Source organism: Misgurnus anguillicaudatus, chromosome 4, assembly GCF_027580225.2.
Source record: "Misgurnus anguillicaudatus chromosome 4, ASM2758022v2, whole genome shotgun sequence".
Taxonomy (NCBI): Eukaryota; Metazoa; Chordata; class Actinopteri; order Cypriniformes; family Cobitidae; genus Misgurnus; species Misgurnus anguillicaudatus.
The window spans coordinates 37,060,571-37,078,258 of record NC_073340.2 but is presented as its reverse complement, the minus strand read 5'-3'; the positions used below and the strand labels follow the sequence as shown (position 1 = coordinate 37,078,258).

The following is a 17,688-nucleotide window of genomic DNA, read 5'->3' as shown; positions in this document are numbered from 1 at the left end:
AAAATACATTCAATCAGTCATCACTCCCAAAATTAATTCAGCAGGTCATTTTCTTAATGCTATAAATTTATTACAACAACAAAATGTCATCTGATGAACAAGAACATGAACAACAATATTACATTAGATCACAGAATGTTCAAAATGTCCATTTCCCTTACATTCAACTTCCAAAAGTGCATTAATCTTTGCCATGTTATATTTATTTAGTTGAGTAGTGGTGTACACTGATTAAAAAAACATTAATGGTGCAGTGTGTAAATTTTAGCACCATCTAGTGGTGAGGTTGCGAATTGCAACCAACGGTTCAGTCCACTGCTCACCCCTCACTTTTGAAACAAACAGCTACGGTAGCCGCCACCGGACAAACATGTCATCTTCAGAGAAATGTAGTAAAAAAAATGTCCGTTAAAGGCTTCTGTAGAAAAATGGCAGCACAAAATGGCGACTTCCATGTAAGGGGACCCTCGGTGTATGTAGATAAAAAGGTCTCGTTCTAAGGTAATAAACACATAACGGGTTATTATGAAAGGTCTTTATACACCCCTGATAATATAGTTTTGTATATTATTTGGCATTTCTTAATATAATTAAAAATTACACACTGCACCTTTAATGGCATTTATCAAAACACTTACTTTGCCATATTAAGAACACCGTCATAGCTGTGTGAGCAAAAATGTGCCGTTTTTCAGTGTGTCCTTTAAAATGCAAATGAGCTACTGATAAAGAGTGCAGTTATGCTAATTTGAAAACCACGCCCACTGGGGGGAAAACAATCAAACAGTCTCCATTCACTTTGTATTACATGAGGTTCCCACTTTGTCATTTCTGGCTTATAACAAATAATAATAATGCCTAAAAGCTGCTGGTGTACAGCTAACAAGCTAAAAAACCCAGAAATACATTTTTATAAGCTGTCGAAGACACTTAAAGACACTAAAGTGGATCGCCGACTACGTTTCCCTCCAGTGGGCGTAGTTCTAATAATAGTAGTACTATGAAAAGTTGCCTGTATCCACTTTTGTGTCTTTAAACGCTCGTTTTTTGGGGTCGTCAGCTTATAAAAACTTATCTCTGGGTTGTTTGACTTGTTAGCTGTACATATTGTCACACAGCAGCTTTTAGGCATTATTCTGTTTTCTGTTATAAGCCAGAAATGACAAGGAGGCGGCTTCTCGCAATACAAAGTCATTGGAGACGGTTGGATTGTTTTCCCCCCGGTGGGCGTGGTTTTCAGGTTATGACGCTTTGCGCTCTGTCTCTATGCAAACACTGATCGCCATAATGATGGATTGTTGAAATTGAAGCTTAATTGTGCTGTCAATTATTTTCTTTCTTACTGCACTAAATGGCAGTGCCATGGTTGGATAATGCAGATTAAGGGGTGGTATTATTATAATAGGATCCCCTTCTGACATCACAAGGGGAGCCAAATTTCAATGAGCTATTTTTTCAGAGAATGGTTTACCAAGACTAAGTTACTGGGTTGATCTTTGTCACATTTTCTAGGTTAATAGAAGCACTGGGACTCAATTATAGCACTTAAACATGAAAAAGACAGATTTACGTGATATGTCCCCTTTAATGGAATAATGTAAAGATGAGAATTTCAGAATTTCCTCGAATTTTTTTATTGATTTATTGCTTTTGTTTGTGTAGCTCTGTTGTCCTCATGGTGTGAGGATCTGGGTCGACTTTTACTGCTGCGTCATCAGAAGACACGACAACCAGATCCATCAGTGAAGACCACCATACAAACCAACATGAGCAATATGAAACCACTGTCTCACGGGTCAGTCTCTCTCTCTCTCTCACACACAAACACACACACATGCACGTGCACACATTTACTTTTTGCATCCTTATCTCCATAGTGATTCACCATTTCAATATGACTCTGTTTCCTGGCAACAAAACCCCAATCAAGCGTCTGGTTCTGTCTCTGTGGTGACTACAGTATGGGGAGTGACCAACACTACACAGACTCAAGTAAAAACATCATTCAAACACACACGTGAACACACTGTGTCTGTGTCTATGTCATAACTCTGTGTGTATGTGTTTAGGTGTTAGGGAACCCTATGGGCAGCCCAAACAACCATATGAACCCTGGAGCTAATGTTGGCATGAACGCAGGACAGTTTTCTGGTCAACAATTTTCTTCCAAGGGTCCCAGTCAAGCGTACATGCAGCAGGGGATGTACGGGCGACCAAACTACACCAGGTAAGATAGACAGAAACACAGACAGACAGACGGGGGATAGATGATGTATCCAGTATCTCTGAAATCCTTCCCTCTTATGCAGTTATGGGGGCGGTCCTAACCCTGCAGGTGGGATGGGCATGCCTCCACAGACACGCCCACCTTCTGACTACAGCCAACCAGCTGCCGCCGCTGCGGCCGCTGCAGTGGCTGCTGCCGCCGCTACAGCAACCGCCACTGCGACGGCAACGGTGGCCGCCCTACAGGAGACGCAGCACAAGGATATGAATCAGTACGGCCCGGTAAGAGATTCATCACGCAAACAAACATTTTATAAAACAAACATTTCTTTTATGCAATTGTTTTACACATACAGGATAAGCTAAAGAAAGTCTGTTTGTGTTTCAGATGTGCTCCTCCTTTCAAATGGGGCCCAACCAGGCATACAGCACTCAGTTCATGAATCAGTCCGGTCCACGAGGACCCCCTTCCCTCTCCGGCGCCGTATCCCCAGGAGCCATGAACATGGGTCAACCCCGACAGATGATGCCGTACGGGGGTCACCCTCAGCGGATGCCCCAGCAGGGCTATGGGACCGGTCCACGACCCATGCAGGGAGTAAAGAGACCGTATCCAGGAGAGGTGAGGAAACTTTTTGATTTCAACAATTCAAGTTTATTATGTTATTTTTCTGTATAGTAAACCCAGACCTCTGAGTATTAGTATCTCTGTATGTATGCATATTTTTGATCTGACCAAAATAATCCTACATCTACATGTAATTTGAATGTTTGTATAATCCCCAGAGTTACTATGGAGGGCAGCAGTATGGACCAAATGGTCAGTTTTCTTCTCAGCAGGGCCAGTACCCCAATCCTACCGCCAACAGAGCCCTTACCTCACCCCATTACCAACTGCAGAGAACGCCAGGACAACCCGGGACCCCGGTACAGTACCCGTCTGCTGGCACGGGACAGTTTTACAAGGTCAGATAACAAACTCTCAAATATATATATATATTAGAAATCATGAAGGGGTCTGAAATTGTCATCGTATGTACATGTCCACTGTGAGAGACATAATCTAAAAAAAATATCCAGAAATCACAATATATGATTTTTTAACTATTTATTTGTATGATACAGCTGCAAATCAGTATTTGAACACCTGTCTATCAGCTAGAATTCTGACCCTCAAAGATCTGTTAGTCTGCCTTTAAAATGCCATTTATTATCCTAAATTAGATGCACCTGTTTGAGGTAGTTAGCTAGCTGCATAAAGACACGTGTCCACGCCATACAGTCATTAAGAATCCAACTACTAACATGGCCAAGACCAAAGAGCTGTCCAAAGACACTAGAGACAAAAATTGTACACCTCCACAAGGCTGTAAAGGGCTACGGGGAAATTGCCAAGCAGCATGACTGTCAATCTCACTCAGACTGGGGCTCAATGCAAGATCTCACCTCGTGGGGTCTCAATGATCCTAAGAAAGGTGAGAAATCAGCCCAGAACTACACGGGAGGAGCTGGTCAATAACCTGAAAAGAGCTGGGACCACCGTTTCCAAGATTACTGTTAGTAATACACCAAGACGTCATGGTTTGAAATCATGCATGGCACGGAAAGTTCCCCTGCTTAAACCAGCACATGTCCAGGCCCGTCTTAAGTTTGCCAATGACCATTATGATGATCCAGAGGAGTCTTGGGAGAAAGTCATGTGATCAGATGAGACCAAAATATAACTTTTTGGTCATAATTCCACTAAACGTGTTGGAGGAAGAAGAATTATGAGTACCATTCCAAGAACACCATCCCTACTGTGAAGCATGGGGGTGGTAGCATCATGCTCTGTGGGTGTTTTTCTGCACATGGGACAGGGCGACTGCACTGTATTAAGGAGAGGATGACCGGGGCCATGTATTGTGAGATTTTGGGGAACAGCCTCCTTCCCTCAGTTAGAGCATTGATTTTGGGTCGAGGACGGGTCTTTCAACATGACAATGACTCGAAGCACACAGCCAGGATAACAAAGGAGTGGCTCTGTAAGAAGCATGTCAAGGTTCTGGCGTGGCCTAGCCAGTCTCCAGACCTAAACCCAATAGAGAATCTTTGGAGGGAGCTCAAACTCTGTGTTTCTCAGCGACAGGCCAGAAAACTGACTGATCTAGAGAAGATCTGTGTGGAGGAGTGGGCCAAAATCCCTCCTGCAGTGTGTGCAAACCTGCTGAAAAACTACAAGAACCGTTTGACCTTAAACAAAGGCTAATATACCAAATATTAACATTCACTTTCTCAGGTGTTTAAAAACTTATTTGCAGCTGTATCATACAAATAAATAGTTAAAAAAAAATCATACATTGTGATTTCTGGATTGTTTTTAGATTATGCTTGCAAAATAGCAGGCTGTTCAATCACTTATTTTCCTCACTGTTTATACTGCATGTCAATCCCATCATGCATTGCAATGAATTCATTTAAGTTAAGAGAAATTTAACAGTTCATAAATATATTTTATTCAATACCAAAAATATATGAATGTGTCTTTCTGTCCTCACCATAGGAACCCAGTAACAACTTCAACACAGGAAACTTTCATTATAACCAGTCTAACATGAACGGGGTATGTTGGTTGAACGTTGTGTTGATTTGTTATTATTTATAGATGTTTTTTAGGTTAATGTCTTCATTTATGTCTTCTGTCGATGTATTCGTAGCCTTCTCAGCCAATGGGCAACAGTTATCCTCACTCACCATTACCAGCCAACCCTACCTCCCCCGTGACACCAGGAAATAATATTCCTCCATATCCGTCACCGATCCAGGACATTAAACCTCAGATACCTCCTGATATCAAACCCAACATAAACACACTTCCACCTCCTCCAGGTGAGAGATCATTACCAGATACAGACTGTAAGTTGACATCATAATCATGTGACTTCTGTATGAGCAGATCTGTTATGTTTGTAGGTAACACGAGTGATGAGCTCCGTCTGATGTTTCCGGTTAGAGACGGTGTCGTCCTAGAACCCTTTAGACTTGAACACAATCTGGCTGTCAGTAATCACATCTTCCACCTCCGGCCCGTTGTGCATCAGACCCTTATGTGCAGGTGAGACCCCACCACACACACACACACACACACACACACGTGCACACACAAACACAACCATAATGTAACATTTATGTTTGTTGTGTGTCTGTGTTATGTGTGTATGACAGGTCTGATCTGGAGCTTCAGTTTAAGTGTTATCATCATGAAGACAGACAGATGTTCACTAACTGGCCTGCATCGGTGCAGGTCAGTGTTAACGCAACACCTCTCACCATCGAACGAGGAGATAAGACTACCCATAAGCCTTTGCACCTAAAACACCTGTGTCAGCCGGGCCGCAACACCATCCAGATCACAGTGACCGCGTGCTGTTGTGTAAGTATGTGACAGAAGACTGTCAGATCTTCTGCTGTACATCTGTGATGTTCTTCTGTACGTCTGTGATGTTCTTCTGTTGTTCTCCTGAGCGTCTGTGATGTTCTTCTGTACGTCTGTGATGTTCTTCTGTTGTTCTCCTGAGCGTCTGTGATGTTCTTCTGTTGTTCTCCTGAGCGTCTGTGATGTTCTTCTGTTGTTTCTCTGCAGTCGCACCTGTTCGTCCTTCAGTTGATACACAGGCCGTCGGTGAAGTCCGTCTTGCAGGGTTTACTGAAGAAAAGACTCCTTACAGCTGAACACTGTATTGCTAAAGGTGTTGCACTCAGATCTTATATATTTTGCTTAAATTATTCTGTCCAAATATAATGTTTGTAAAGTGGTTTAAGATGAAATCATTTAGTTTCTGACCCATTCCCCTGGTTTCACAGACAAGCCTTAAAGAGTTCACCCAAAAATGAAAATTCTGTCATCATTTCCTCACTCTCATGTTGTTACAAATACATATACATTTTTTTTGTTTTGATGAACACAAAGGAAGATATTTTGTAACCAAACCGTTCCTGGACCCCATTTACTTCCATAGTATTCTTTTTCCTACTATGGAAATAAATGGGGTCCACTAAAAGTTTGTTTTACAGGTTTGTAACAATTTTAACTTTTGGGTGAACTCTTTCTTTAAGGCTTGTCCAAGACTAAAAGACATGTTTGAGCTGTCTCAACTAATAACAACTTACATTAACCTTTAAATGCGTAAGTGATTTTAATTTTTCTCAAGATACACACCAGTATCATCTGTTTGATGCTTAAATGTATTATGGGGCGTCACCCCAAATGCGTAGTCAACAATTTGCGCGATTAGATTGCATACAAAGTAAAATGTGAATAGATGCAAACTCGTGCAGGGTGATGCGAATGAAGCAAATTGGGGGCTCCATTGCCGCAAAACCTCACAAAAACAAGTTGAAAATATTCAACTCAAGCAAAAAATTGCATGACACGAAGTTAAATCCCGTGAGTAATCTAGAGCCAGTTTGGTGTGTATGCAGCATTATGGGGATTATTGGGATTTTGATTTTTTCGCATGAGTTGAATATTTTCAACTTGCGCAATGACGCACAAGTTTGTGTCTATTCGCGTCTTTGCACTGACTTGTATGTAATCTGCTCATGCAAATCATTGGATTTGCGTTTGTTGTGTACGCCCCATTAGTCCTGGCTTTAGGCTAAGCCTTGTCTGTGAAACCAGGTCATTGTGTTTCGAATTGTAAAGATTATAGTCAACTCAATGCATTGTCCCAGTCAATATTTCTTTCTTTCTGCAGTGAAGAGGAACTTCAGTAGTGTGGGTGTGTCAGTGGGTGGGGCCGGTGATGATGGGGTGGAGCAAACAGCTGTCAAAGTGTCTTTGAAATGTCCAATCACATTCCAGCGTATTCTGCTGCCGGCGAGAGGTCACGACTGCAAACACGTTCAGGTCTGAGAGACTTCTGAATATTAAACTGCCTGTTAGCACAAAACATAATGGCATAAACAAATATTTACAGTGTCTATATATGATCTTTTACCGGCTATACAGTATAAGTTTATAAGTGTAATACGTTATGATATTTTTACAGTGTTTTGACCTGGAATCCTATTTAGAGCTGAACTCTGAGCGAGGAACATGGAGATGTCCTGTGTGCAAGTATGAATCTCATAAACACACAAAATGACAATAACACTATACTGACAAAATACCGTACAACACACACATATTTACACTTGTCCATTTTACAGCACACACAAATATTTCAGATGGCTTGTGTTTTATTTACAGTAAAGCAGCTATGTTAGAAGGTCTGGAGGTGGATCAGTACATGTGGGGAATCCTGAATACTCTTCAAAAGTGAGTCACCGAAAAATTTTAATTCATTGTTTACTTACCCTCAAGTTGTTTCAAATCTATATCAATTACTTTGTTCTGCAAAGGACACGAAGGATGATATTGCTAACAAAGCAAATCTGGGGCACCATTGACTTTCATAGTAGGAAAACATAATACTATGGACGTGAATAGTGCCCCAGATCTGTTTGGTTGCATGCTTTTTTTAGATCATGAGCTGTGATGTTAGTATACGAATCAGTGTGAGTTTAAAGATTACTGGTGGGATCCTGACATGAGATCCATCAGTCGCTGTTCTCGTTTTCAACCATTTCTACTGAATGTTTAACCTGAACAGGTTTGGGTTTTCTTGCACCAAACTGATCACTGATCCTCTTTGTGTTCTTTCAGTTTGGACTTTGAGGAGGTGATGATCGACCCGTCCTGCAGCTGGAGACCTGTACAGGTGAAATCTGAGCCACACATAAAAGAAGATCCAGATGGGCTGATAAACAAACGCTTTAAAAGCACCAGTCCCAGTCAGATGGTTCTGCCCAATGTGATGGATATGATCGCTCAACTGGGCCCAGGAGCTTCCTCGTACCAGAACCCACAACAACTAAACAACAGCAATAACCAGTACAACAGTCCTGGTACTAATCGTACGATAACCACAGCATTTAGTAACATTTAAAACATTATTATTATTAGTATCTTTCATCTAATGCAACATCTCTGATTGGTTTCTCAGGTAACAGTTACCAGGGTCATAGTAACTTTGGTGACTATCCCCACGGCAACCCTGCATCATCATCATCATCAGTAAATGAGTTCATGCATGGTCCGCAACTCTCTCACCCCTCCACAGACCTCACACAGGATCACACCCTACAGGATAGAGTGAGTTCATCAAACAACAACACCATAATCAGTTCAATACTATCACAGGATTTAGTTTAATCAAAAATTCATTACTAGTGTGCATCTTGAGACAAAACAACGACACTAACATAATTTAAGATATGTCAGTGCAAGCTGATTTCAGTTAGGACAACTCAAACAATTTCAATCTGGACTAGATTTAAGCCCTGTCCGGGTAACCGGCCTATAGTGCATCAGGGTGGCACCAATATAGTCTGATTTAATTTATAAAATGGCTAATAACTGATATAACGGTCAATACATCTACACTACTTTATATAGAAATGATTACTGTTTGAGCAGAAAATTAAATACATTTTTTTTATATAATTATTTTGTCATCTTTCTACAGACGCCTCATCCGATTAACACAGATCAATCCCACAATCCCCTGCAGCACAGTATGCATGGGCCTACCAACAGTCAGCCGTTACATCACAACGGACCGCCCCACCCCTGCAGACCGCCGCCCAACCAGCAGAACTCCGCCCCCAGCGGCCAAATGCACCCAAAGATCTTTAACCCCTCGGGCAGTCTGGAGGGTCAGTGTGGGGGTCAGGGCAGCTCGGACATCCCTGAAGCTTCTTTAGATGTGAGTTCGTGATCAGATAACTTTTGACCAAATTAAAAAGTTATTTTTTTAGTTTTGTGGCTCATGTGGATTACTTTTACCTTCCAGCTGCTTCCAGACCTGATGAATCCAGATGATCTTCTGTCCTATCTGGATCCTCTCGATCTTCCCAGCAGCAGTAATGACGACCTGCTGTCTCTCTTTGAGAGCACCTGAGACGTAGAGATAAAGACTCGCCGCTCTTCCATACTTGACAAACAGAGATGCACTTGCCATGTTTTCTTCTTCTCCAGTAATACAGACTCCAGATTTGTGGAGAGACGGCCACGTAAATTCTGTTTCTTATCACAAGTGTGAATGCTAGTAAATGTGTGCTAGCGTTTTTCTATTTCTTTTTCACTTTGATACAAAAGACAGACAAACATTCGTCTGCTCTGATGCTGTTTCCTGATCAAACTCAAACTTCTGCTCTACTGAACACAATCATGACTGACGTCTGAAGCAGAAGTCAAAGTTGTCTGTGAATTAAGTTCTGGGTTTGAACGTTTTGTAAACGTTCTCCTAAATGACTACTTTTGTGTTTCAGGTCAGAAAAAGTCATAAAGGTTTAGAACAGCGTGAGGGTGAGTGAATGACACAATCTTTATTTTGGAGTAAATATTCATTCACACAAATAAGGGAAGATCTGAAGGGAAATTAGGATTGGTGAGGAGGTCTGTTGTACTGAAAACAAATGGGAAAAATCGTGAAAAATATGAAATTAGATGCTGAGCAAGCTTCTTGGACTGTAACAGATCATTTAATCTAGTGTCCGCTGTACTGACCTTATTCATTTAAAATGTGAATCGCACATTTCAGAATTCAGCAATACATTAAACACTTGTAGCGTTTCAGGCTTTATAATACCTCTTGACTATTTCTGTGAAAACAACAACAATTCAGAGCACTTGAGTAAAAACAGAGATCAGAGAGATGAATGTTTGTCTGCTGTTATCTGTTGAGTACACTACATGACAAGCGTACTGTTCAGAATGCAGTTGTATTACTTTTGAGAAGCTCGTGTAAATATTTGTGAATAATTTTGTACGGTTTATAAATTGTCATGTATGTTTCTGCTGCAGCTGTGTGTGTTTGTGTATATTTGTGTGTGATGTAGAAATCGAGTAGTGTGTTTACTGTAAGAGATGTGATGCAGTAACATCATCTTAAGTCATCCAGGTATTCTATGCAAACATGTGTACACTGTCTGTAGTATACATGATACATATACTGTACTGCAAAATGAGTGTAAGTAGTGTAGTATTCTGAACACAGCCCGTGTGTGTGTTTTAATACGATCCTGTCCCATTCACACTGAGCAATACATACAAACTAATAATGTATAAAGCTGTCAACGGCTCAGTCAAATGATATTTTATTGTAATATTCATGTTAATATGAGAATTATTGTTAATAAGTAAATATAGTAGCCTTATGTGAGGAAAAACAATGTTTGCTTATTTGTAGAAAAAGCTTTTTTTGTACATCACATTTTTTTGTCTGTTACAGTACGTTTTGGTAAATTACTTTTTATCAGTTTTCTTAAACTTGCACAGAACTTTGTGTGACTTCAATTGATTTTAAACATGCAAATACTGTCTAATGAATTTGAATATGTCTTCCTTTATTATTAAAGAGAGGTTTAATTTTAATATCTGCCTATAAACTGTTTATGACTGAAATATGAACCAGAGATCTAACAGGTGTCACTACATCAAAACTTGAACACTTTTACCAGGGCTTGTAAAGATGAGGGAGATTTGTAGTGAACAATCGCTGTTCTTATGATCTGATGTATGTTATCAGATACATGTTAAAAATGTTTCAAGTGAACTCAAGATAATGGCTTTGTTTTCACACCGTGCGAAAACAGGAAATAAAACTTTTAATTGTGAATATTTGGTCTCGGATAATATTTTTATAATAATTTTGACATTGTAAATGCATTTTAATACATTATTTTGAGTCTGTTTGATAATATGGAGGACGGAAAATTACTTATAAGTGTATATAAATACATAAATACATGTAGAAATAAATGTAAAGGTGCAAAAATAATTAAATTAGAAGTTGAAACTTTTGGCCAAGAGATATATATTTATATATTTTTGTCTGGATTTATTTATTTCTGCATTTAATTAATCATTTATTATTTCTACATTTATTTATTTATTTCTACATTTATTGATTTCTGTTTTTCTACATTTATATATTTATTTATTTCTGTATAAAATTAACTACTACATTTACTTATTTACGCATTTATGTATTTATACATTTATTTATTTATATACATTTAAGTAATTTTTCGTCCTCAATATGTTAACAGCTCAGAGCTCAGTAAAAATGATCTGTATTTATCAGATAAATGTTTTGTGTAAGCTAAATTATTTATTTTAGTCATGAATAATAATAATAATAGATTATATATAAAAATGTTAGATTTTATTTTAATTTGATCACATTTTTATTAAACTGTTTAATTATAATTATGTTTTAATTTTTATCTTGTAATCTTTCAGTAATAAACATTGTGCGCACGCGCACGCTTCCGTGCGTCTCGTTAGAACTTCCGGTGTGTTTGTAACTTCTCCGCGGAACGTCTGGAGTCTCTACAACCGGAATCATCATGTTAATGATCAGTAACCGGATTAAATTGTGCTCGCTCGCGTTTACTGCCGCGCGCATGTACGCCACCGGAGCTCAAGCCAACAATAATCCGGTGGTGTTTTTCGACATCGCGGCGGATAACGAACCACTCGGCAGAGTCACCTTCGAAGTAAGCAGCAGTACGAACCCTACTATGGCGACGGCTTCATGAATATTAATGACGCAGAGACACGTTGGTTCTGTTTTTATCTGATTGTTTGATGTAACCTCAACACGATCCTATTAATATTTATGAGCTAAGCCTTATCTATAGTAGGATTCTATCACGTGTGTGGTCAGATAAAGAAAATAAATGTTAACGACCTGTTGAATAGCAATACTTGCGTTTAGTGAACACTAAAGTGGACAAGAAGTTATTGTATAGACTTAAAATATTTGTCACGTCATGTTTTAAGTCAGTAACCTTTTTATCGTCACTGCTTGTCTTGTTTTTTTATTACTAATTGACCTTTATTGTTTTTGTGAATTCAGCTGAATGCGGATGTTGTGCCCAAAACAGCAGGTGAGAAACACGTGACGACTGTAACGTTACTGTATATACTGTCTGTGTGTCTAATGAAAGTGTTTCTATAGAGAACTTCAGAGCTCTGTGTACTGGTGAACATGGGTTTGGATACAAGGGGTCCATCTTTCATAGAGTTATTCCTCAGTTCATGTGTCAGGTAACACACACACACATACACACACATGTCTCTCACACACACATATCTGTGTCATCATGGGTTTGGCTTTGGGTTAAACCTTTTTCTCAGAATTTAATGACGATATAAATTCAGCGTAATTGTTATTCATGTGCAGACTGATACTCAGCTGACTTTAAGTACAGTGTTTATATGATATTTTAAGCACTGCAGTGAGTTTAGAGACCAAAAATGTGATTTAAAACTATTTTAAACTCTATTCTTTTCTAATTGATGTTTAATATTATAGAACTATGCGTGCCATTTTTATGAGCTCAGTAATTGAGAGATTAGATGGATTATTTGTACTTTAGACTACAGGACTATTTGACATGAGTTAGTGTTGGCCAGGTTACTAAAAAAAGTTATTAATTACTCATTACTAATTACTTTTTAAATCCTACTTAGTAAACGATACAAAGATCGGCTTAAAACGGCTGGAATAAATCATATAGGGTCAGTTTCCTAGACAGGGTTCAGATTAATCCAGGATTAGGCCTTAGTTATTTTAGGACATTTACCTGTAAGTAGTTTTTACAAACAAACCTTGCACAAAACAATACTTGTGTGCATCTTGAGACAAAACAATGGTACTGATACATGTTAAAATATGTCAGTGCAAGGTATTTTTATATTAAAACCCTGTCCGGGAAACCGCCCCATAAAGTGCATAAATTAGGTCCAATTCTCACAATTAACTTACTTTTGCCTCAATATAGTCCTAATTACTGCTTTTTTTTTTTGTTAATACTTAGTTAAGTAGTTGTTGGAGTGGTTTCCCAGACCAGGATTAGCTTAATCCAGGACTAGGCCTTAGTTTAATTAGGAAATATAACTAGTTTTAACAAACATGCTTTACTAAAACCATTACCTGTGTGCATTTCGAGATAAAACAAAGGGCACTGATGTATTTTAAGATATGTCAGTGCAAGTTGTTTTCAGTTTGGAGAGCTCTTATAAGTGTTTAAGTCTAGGACTAGTCTAATCCCTATCCGGGAAACCGCCTCGTTAAATTTAAGGGTAGGATTAAGAAGGTAGAATAACAATCAGGCATTTTTATGTGCTTTTTAATTGTTAATAAACAGCCAATATCTCAGTAATATTAATGCTAATAACCAACCAGTTAATAGTGAGAATTGTAAACTACATGAGTGTTACCATTATTATTATTACTACCTCACTAGTATTTAAAGTGAGAAGGATTCATAATTTTTTTTTACTTTAAAGGTTGATGTTAAATCCACTATTGTATTATATATCATTGATCTACAGTCTATACACAGGATTTACTTTAATAACATCAGAAGTAACTGTCATTAAATTACTGCGTAATCCCTAACTTTACTTTTATATGGAAGAAGTCATTAAATTACAGTGACTAATTACTTGGTAACTAGTTATACCCAACACTGGTTACAGTAAAGCTGTAAGGTTATGAAAAAATTAAAGAATTAAATGAAGAATTGTACTTTATACTTGTATCGTGTTCTGGAAAAAATCACTTTAAAATTATATCTAAAAAATCACTTTTTTTATTAAGTAATATAATTCACCAGGATATTTTATCAGATGTTTATCTGAATCTCATAATTTTCATTTTTATTGATGTGTAGGGGGGAGATTTTACAAACCACAATGGAACCGGTGGAAAATCCATATATGGGCCGAGATTTCCAGACGAAAACTTCAAACTGAAACACACTGGACCTGGTACAATACACACAGCACACTTTTATATGTATTTGCTTTGGTTCAATCAAAATATTATGCTATTATTTTTCTGGAAAATATGTTTGTTCCTCCCTGTTTAACAGGGTTATTGATTGTTCTGATCAAAATGCAAAGTTCATTCAAGATAGGAAACTGTAACTTTCACTTCATGGCGCTGTAATTTGTTGATTCCTATAAAACTTATCTTGCATGAACAAGCTTTAAACTTTCAATAAAGTTCATTTCTGTGTACAATAAATAAAATAAAATAGATTTATTTGTTGTATTTTTAATCTCCAGACATATTAAAAATGAATTGGCTTGGTTTATTTTCAGGTATTCTGTCGATGGCTAACGCTGGACCAAACACAAATGGATCTCAGTTCTTCATATGTACAATTAGAACAGAATGGTAAAGTACCACACGTCCTGGTTTTGTGTGTGTGTGTGTGCGCGCGTGTGCAGTTGTGATATTAAGAGTTTGTATTGTTTTTTATCAGGTTGGATGGTCGACACGTGGTGTTTGGCAGTGTAAAGGATGGCTTGGATGTTGTGAGGAAGGTTGAGGAGTTGGGTTCTCGTTCAGGAAGAACCGCTAAGAGAATCAGTGTCACCGATTGTGGAGAACTGAAGTAAAGAAAACAAGTCGATGCATTTCATACACTGTTTATCAAACGGATGTTTGTTTGTTTGTTGTCACTGTTCTGAGTCCTCATAAGGGTCAAAGGCCTGATAATGTGAAATGTAGACACTGAGCTAAAAGGGACTGCTTGCTCTAAAATGAGAAAAGTTATTTATTCACCCTCATGTCAGGTACAAACCTTTTGCTGTTATTATCGAAACACAAAAATCATTCAGGTTCAGGAGAGTGAATCAATAATGACTACTTTTATTTTAGGGTGCACTGTCCCTTTAAATGTGAACATGTAATTTAAACATATCATTCTCAGAGTCAGACAGTAATGTACGTGTGTGCATGTGTCTGTGTGATGTAATCTGGACTGCTGATTGTTTACTATGGACTGAGTCCTATCATCATATCAAAGTTAATGACTGATGTAATATTTTACACTGTATGAATTGTTTACAGGACTGGACGAGTGTTTAACACACCAGTTTAAAGTAATAAAGCAATAAGTAATAGTTTTGTTATCGTTTTATATGGATGAACACTAAACAGCAGGAGGGTGTAAGGCACGTGTCTGTATTTTAACACAAACTGTAAGATTGCACAGCCTTAGTTGCTGTCATCGGTCTGAACCTGTTGGACATCACCGGATTTCACGAACAAAAAACTCAGATATTTCAAGAAACCCAAAAACACTTTGATACTTAAATTAATAGCAAAATATCAAGACAAATAATTTCTAATGACCAACTTTATCACACCATTTTTATTTTTCACTTTTGTGCACCTTAAAGGGGACATATCATGAAAATCTGACTTTTTCCATGTTTAAGTGCTATAATTGTGTCCCCAGTGCTTCTATCAACCTAGAAAATGTGAAAAAGATCAACCCAGTAACTTAGTTTTGGTAAACCATTTTCTGCAAGCATGTGAAAAAATAGATCATTGTAATGTGGCTCCTATTGTGATGTAAGTAAGGGATAATGTAGAGGCAGCCGGTAGTTATTGGGAAATAAGCCCCGACAGTGTGATCAGGACCCGACGCGAAGCGGAGGGTCTTGTATCACACTGAAGGGGCTTATTTCCCAATAACTACCGGCTGCCTCTACATTATCCCGCTTATTACACGGCTACTTGCCACATAAGAAAAAAACTGGACATGAATATGAATTTTAAACATTTTATTGGCATATTTGTTTTAAATTAACATTTTTATCCTTCCGCGAAACTTTGCACAGATGCATAAAATGATCGTAATACCTTATTAAGATCCTCTGCTTCATACTTGTCTCCATTTTTTCTCTTTTAGCCAGTCTTTGAGAAGTTTTAATGCCCATTCTGTATTTTTTGTGTGTTGGCTTCGTAGCTGTCATGCTCTATTTTGTCAAGTTCAGTCTCAGTAAGCTGTCTGTCTCTTATCGTGTTTGTCGAGTGTTTGTCACAAGATGGCGCCAAACAGACAGTAATCTTTATTGATCTTTATTGGCGCGGAGCGATTTCACTCGTGCAAGTAGTCCGGCTATGCGTTATTAATTTGGAGCGGTTATTATTTGAAAAGAACGAACTTGCAAATGTCTCAACTGACCAATCAGAATCAAGCATTCCAGAGAGCCGTGTAATAAGAAGGGGATAATACCGCCCCCTTAATCTGCACTATCCAACCGCAGCACTGCCATTTAGTGCAGAGAGAAAAAAGTACTTGACAGCACAATTGAGTTTTACTTACAACAAACCACCATCATTGTGATCAGTGTTTGCATTATTATCAGCTCATTTGCATTTTAAATGACACACCCAAAAAGGGCACATTTTTGTGCAGGCCTACAAAGTGGCAATTTTAACATGTTATAATCAATTATATGTGGAGTATTTTGAGATAAAACTTCACATAAGCACTCTGGGGACACCAAAGATTTATTTTACATCTTTAAAAAAATCTCATAATATGACCCCTTTAAAGCAGCCGGTGTTTCAGTTTTTAGGGTTTAGTGGATTCATGAAGGTTCCCATACTGTAGCTCATAGTATTGTGAAAGCAGTGGATACTGTAAAAGTAATGTATACTTTAAAGTCACTTTAGATAAAAGCATTGCCAAATGCATATATAAAATGTGACCCAGCAGAGTTACCGCAGTCAGGTGTAGTTTCATAACAAAATAAAAAAACAACCACATCGTTTCACAAAGGTTTTTTTTATTTCTTAAACGAGTAAAGGTTTGAAGGCCACTTTTGGGATGATATAAAATATTTTCACAAAACACACTTGAGTCTTCACACAATAAGAAAACTATCACATATTTTTATCTCTCAAGTAAACTTAAGCATTAACACTGTTAACATTCTTTTGATCAGCTATTAAGCATTCATCTTTTTATCCCAAATACACAAACATTTTGATATACAGGCATTTGAGATACTTTTTATTATATATTTTTAAAAAATGTGATATTTAAAAGTGTAAAAATGAATCAAAACTATCTTTAGTTTACATGTAAAAAATGATTATAAAGATTGAACAAATTCATCTTCTAAATGAGATGAATATTTAATAAATAACAGCATCAAGGAATATAAAAGTCTGTTTTATGAGATGTTATAGCTTTGATTCACTCATTTCTACATTGCAGGATATCTTCACATGTCTATATGTGTATCTAAACAACACATTTTCTTTCAAATATATTGATATCAGTTTCAATCCTTTCGTAATATTACAAATTCTGTATCCTCCAGAATGTGACATGACATCATATTAAACAACAGTACATTCATTGATGGATTCTGTAATGACATTGGTTGATTAATAATATGATTATATAATAATCTTAAAACTGCAGAACATGACTTTTAGTTCAGCTGACCTGAGATCTCTGAATAAACAACTGTAGATGTGTTTAATACTCTCATCTGTATATAAAGATGAATATTAAGATAACATCAGAATAGTGATTCATTTAAACATACTGGAG

The 17,688-nt window shown here is 37.7% G+C and overlaps 2 protein-coding genes across 3 annotated transcripts in view; both read left to right on the top strand.

The window, feature by feature from the left end:
* The window catches only part of LOC129420845 (zinc finger MIZ domain-containing protein 1), a 32,215-nt gene extending 21,754 nt beyond the window's left edge, over positions 1 to 10,461 (top strand). Inside the window, exons 5-22 of one of the 2 annotated variants that reach the window (XM_055175975.2) lie at positions 1,663 to 1,795; positions 1,878 to 1,992; positions 2,070 to 2,227; positions 2,310 to 2,508; positions 2,615 to 2,848; positions 3,013 to 3,192; positions 4,769 to 4,828; positions 4,923 to 5,094; positions 5,179 to 5,320; positions 5,431 to 5,638; positions 5,849 to 5,954; positions 6,963 to 7,114; positions 7,257 to 7,324; positions 7,457 to 7,525; positions 7,913 to 8,154; positions 8,253 to 8,401; positions 8,775 to 9,014; positions 9,102 to 10,461. In XM_055175975.2, coding sequence (XP_055031950.2) covers positions 1,663 to 1,795; positions 1,878 to 1,992; positions 2,070 to 2,227; positions 2,310 to 2,508; positions 2,615 to 2,848; positions 3,013 to 3,192; positions 4,769 to 4,828; positions 4,923 to 5,094; positions 5,179 to 5,320; positions 5,431 to 5,638; positions 5,849 to 5,954; positions 6,963 to 7,114; positions 7,257 to 7,324; positions 7,457 to 7,525; positions 7,913 to 8,154; positions 8,253 to 8,401; positions 8,775 to 9,014; positions 9,102 to 9,209 — 2,735 coding nt within the window. In that variant the 3' untranslated portion in view covers positions 9,210 to 10,461. Of the gene's footprint in view, positions 1 to 1,662; positions 1,796 to 1,877; positions 1,993 to 2,069; positions 2,228 to 2,309; positions 2,509 to 2,614; positions 2,849 to 3,012; positions 3,193 to 4,768; positions 4,829 to 4,922; positions 5,095 to 5,178; positions 5,321 to 5,430; positions 5,639 to 5,848; positions 5,955 to 6,962; positions 7,115 to 7,256; positions 7,325 to 7,456; positions 7,526 to 7,912; positions 8,164 to 8,252; positions 8,402 to 8,774; positions 9,015 to 9,101 lie in introns of both variants that reach the window. The other variant, XM_055175974.2, reaches the window with a different exon arrangement.
* Positions 10,462 to 11,575: 1,114 nt separating this feature from the next.
* ppifb (peptidylprolyl isomerase Fb) lies at positions 11,576 to 15,235 on the top strand. The gene is made up of 6 exons (XM_055175977.2): positions 11,576 to 11,811; positions 12,174 to 12,204; positions 12,276 to 12,364; positions 13,996 to 14,092; positions 14,429 to 14,504; positions 14,593 to 15,235. Exons 1-6 carry the CDS (start codon positions 11,662 to 11,664, stop codon positions 14,726 to 14,728), a joined length of 579 nt encoding a protein of 192 aa, XP_055031952.2. The 5' UTR covers positions 11,576 to 11,661; the 3' UTR covers positions 14,729 to 15,235.
* The last annotated feature ends 2,453 nt before the right edge of the window (positions 15,236 to 17,688 follow it).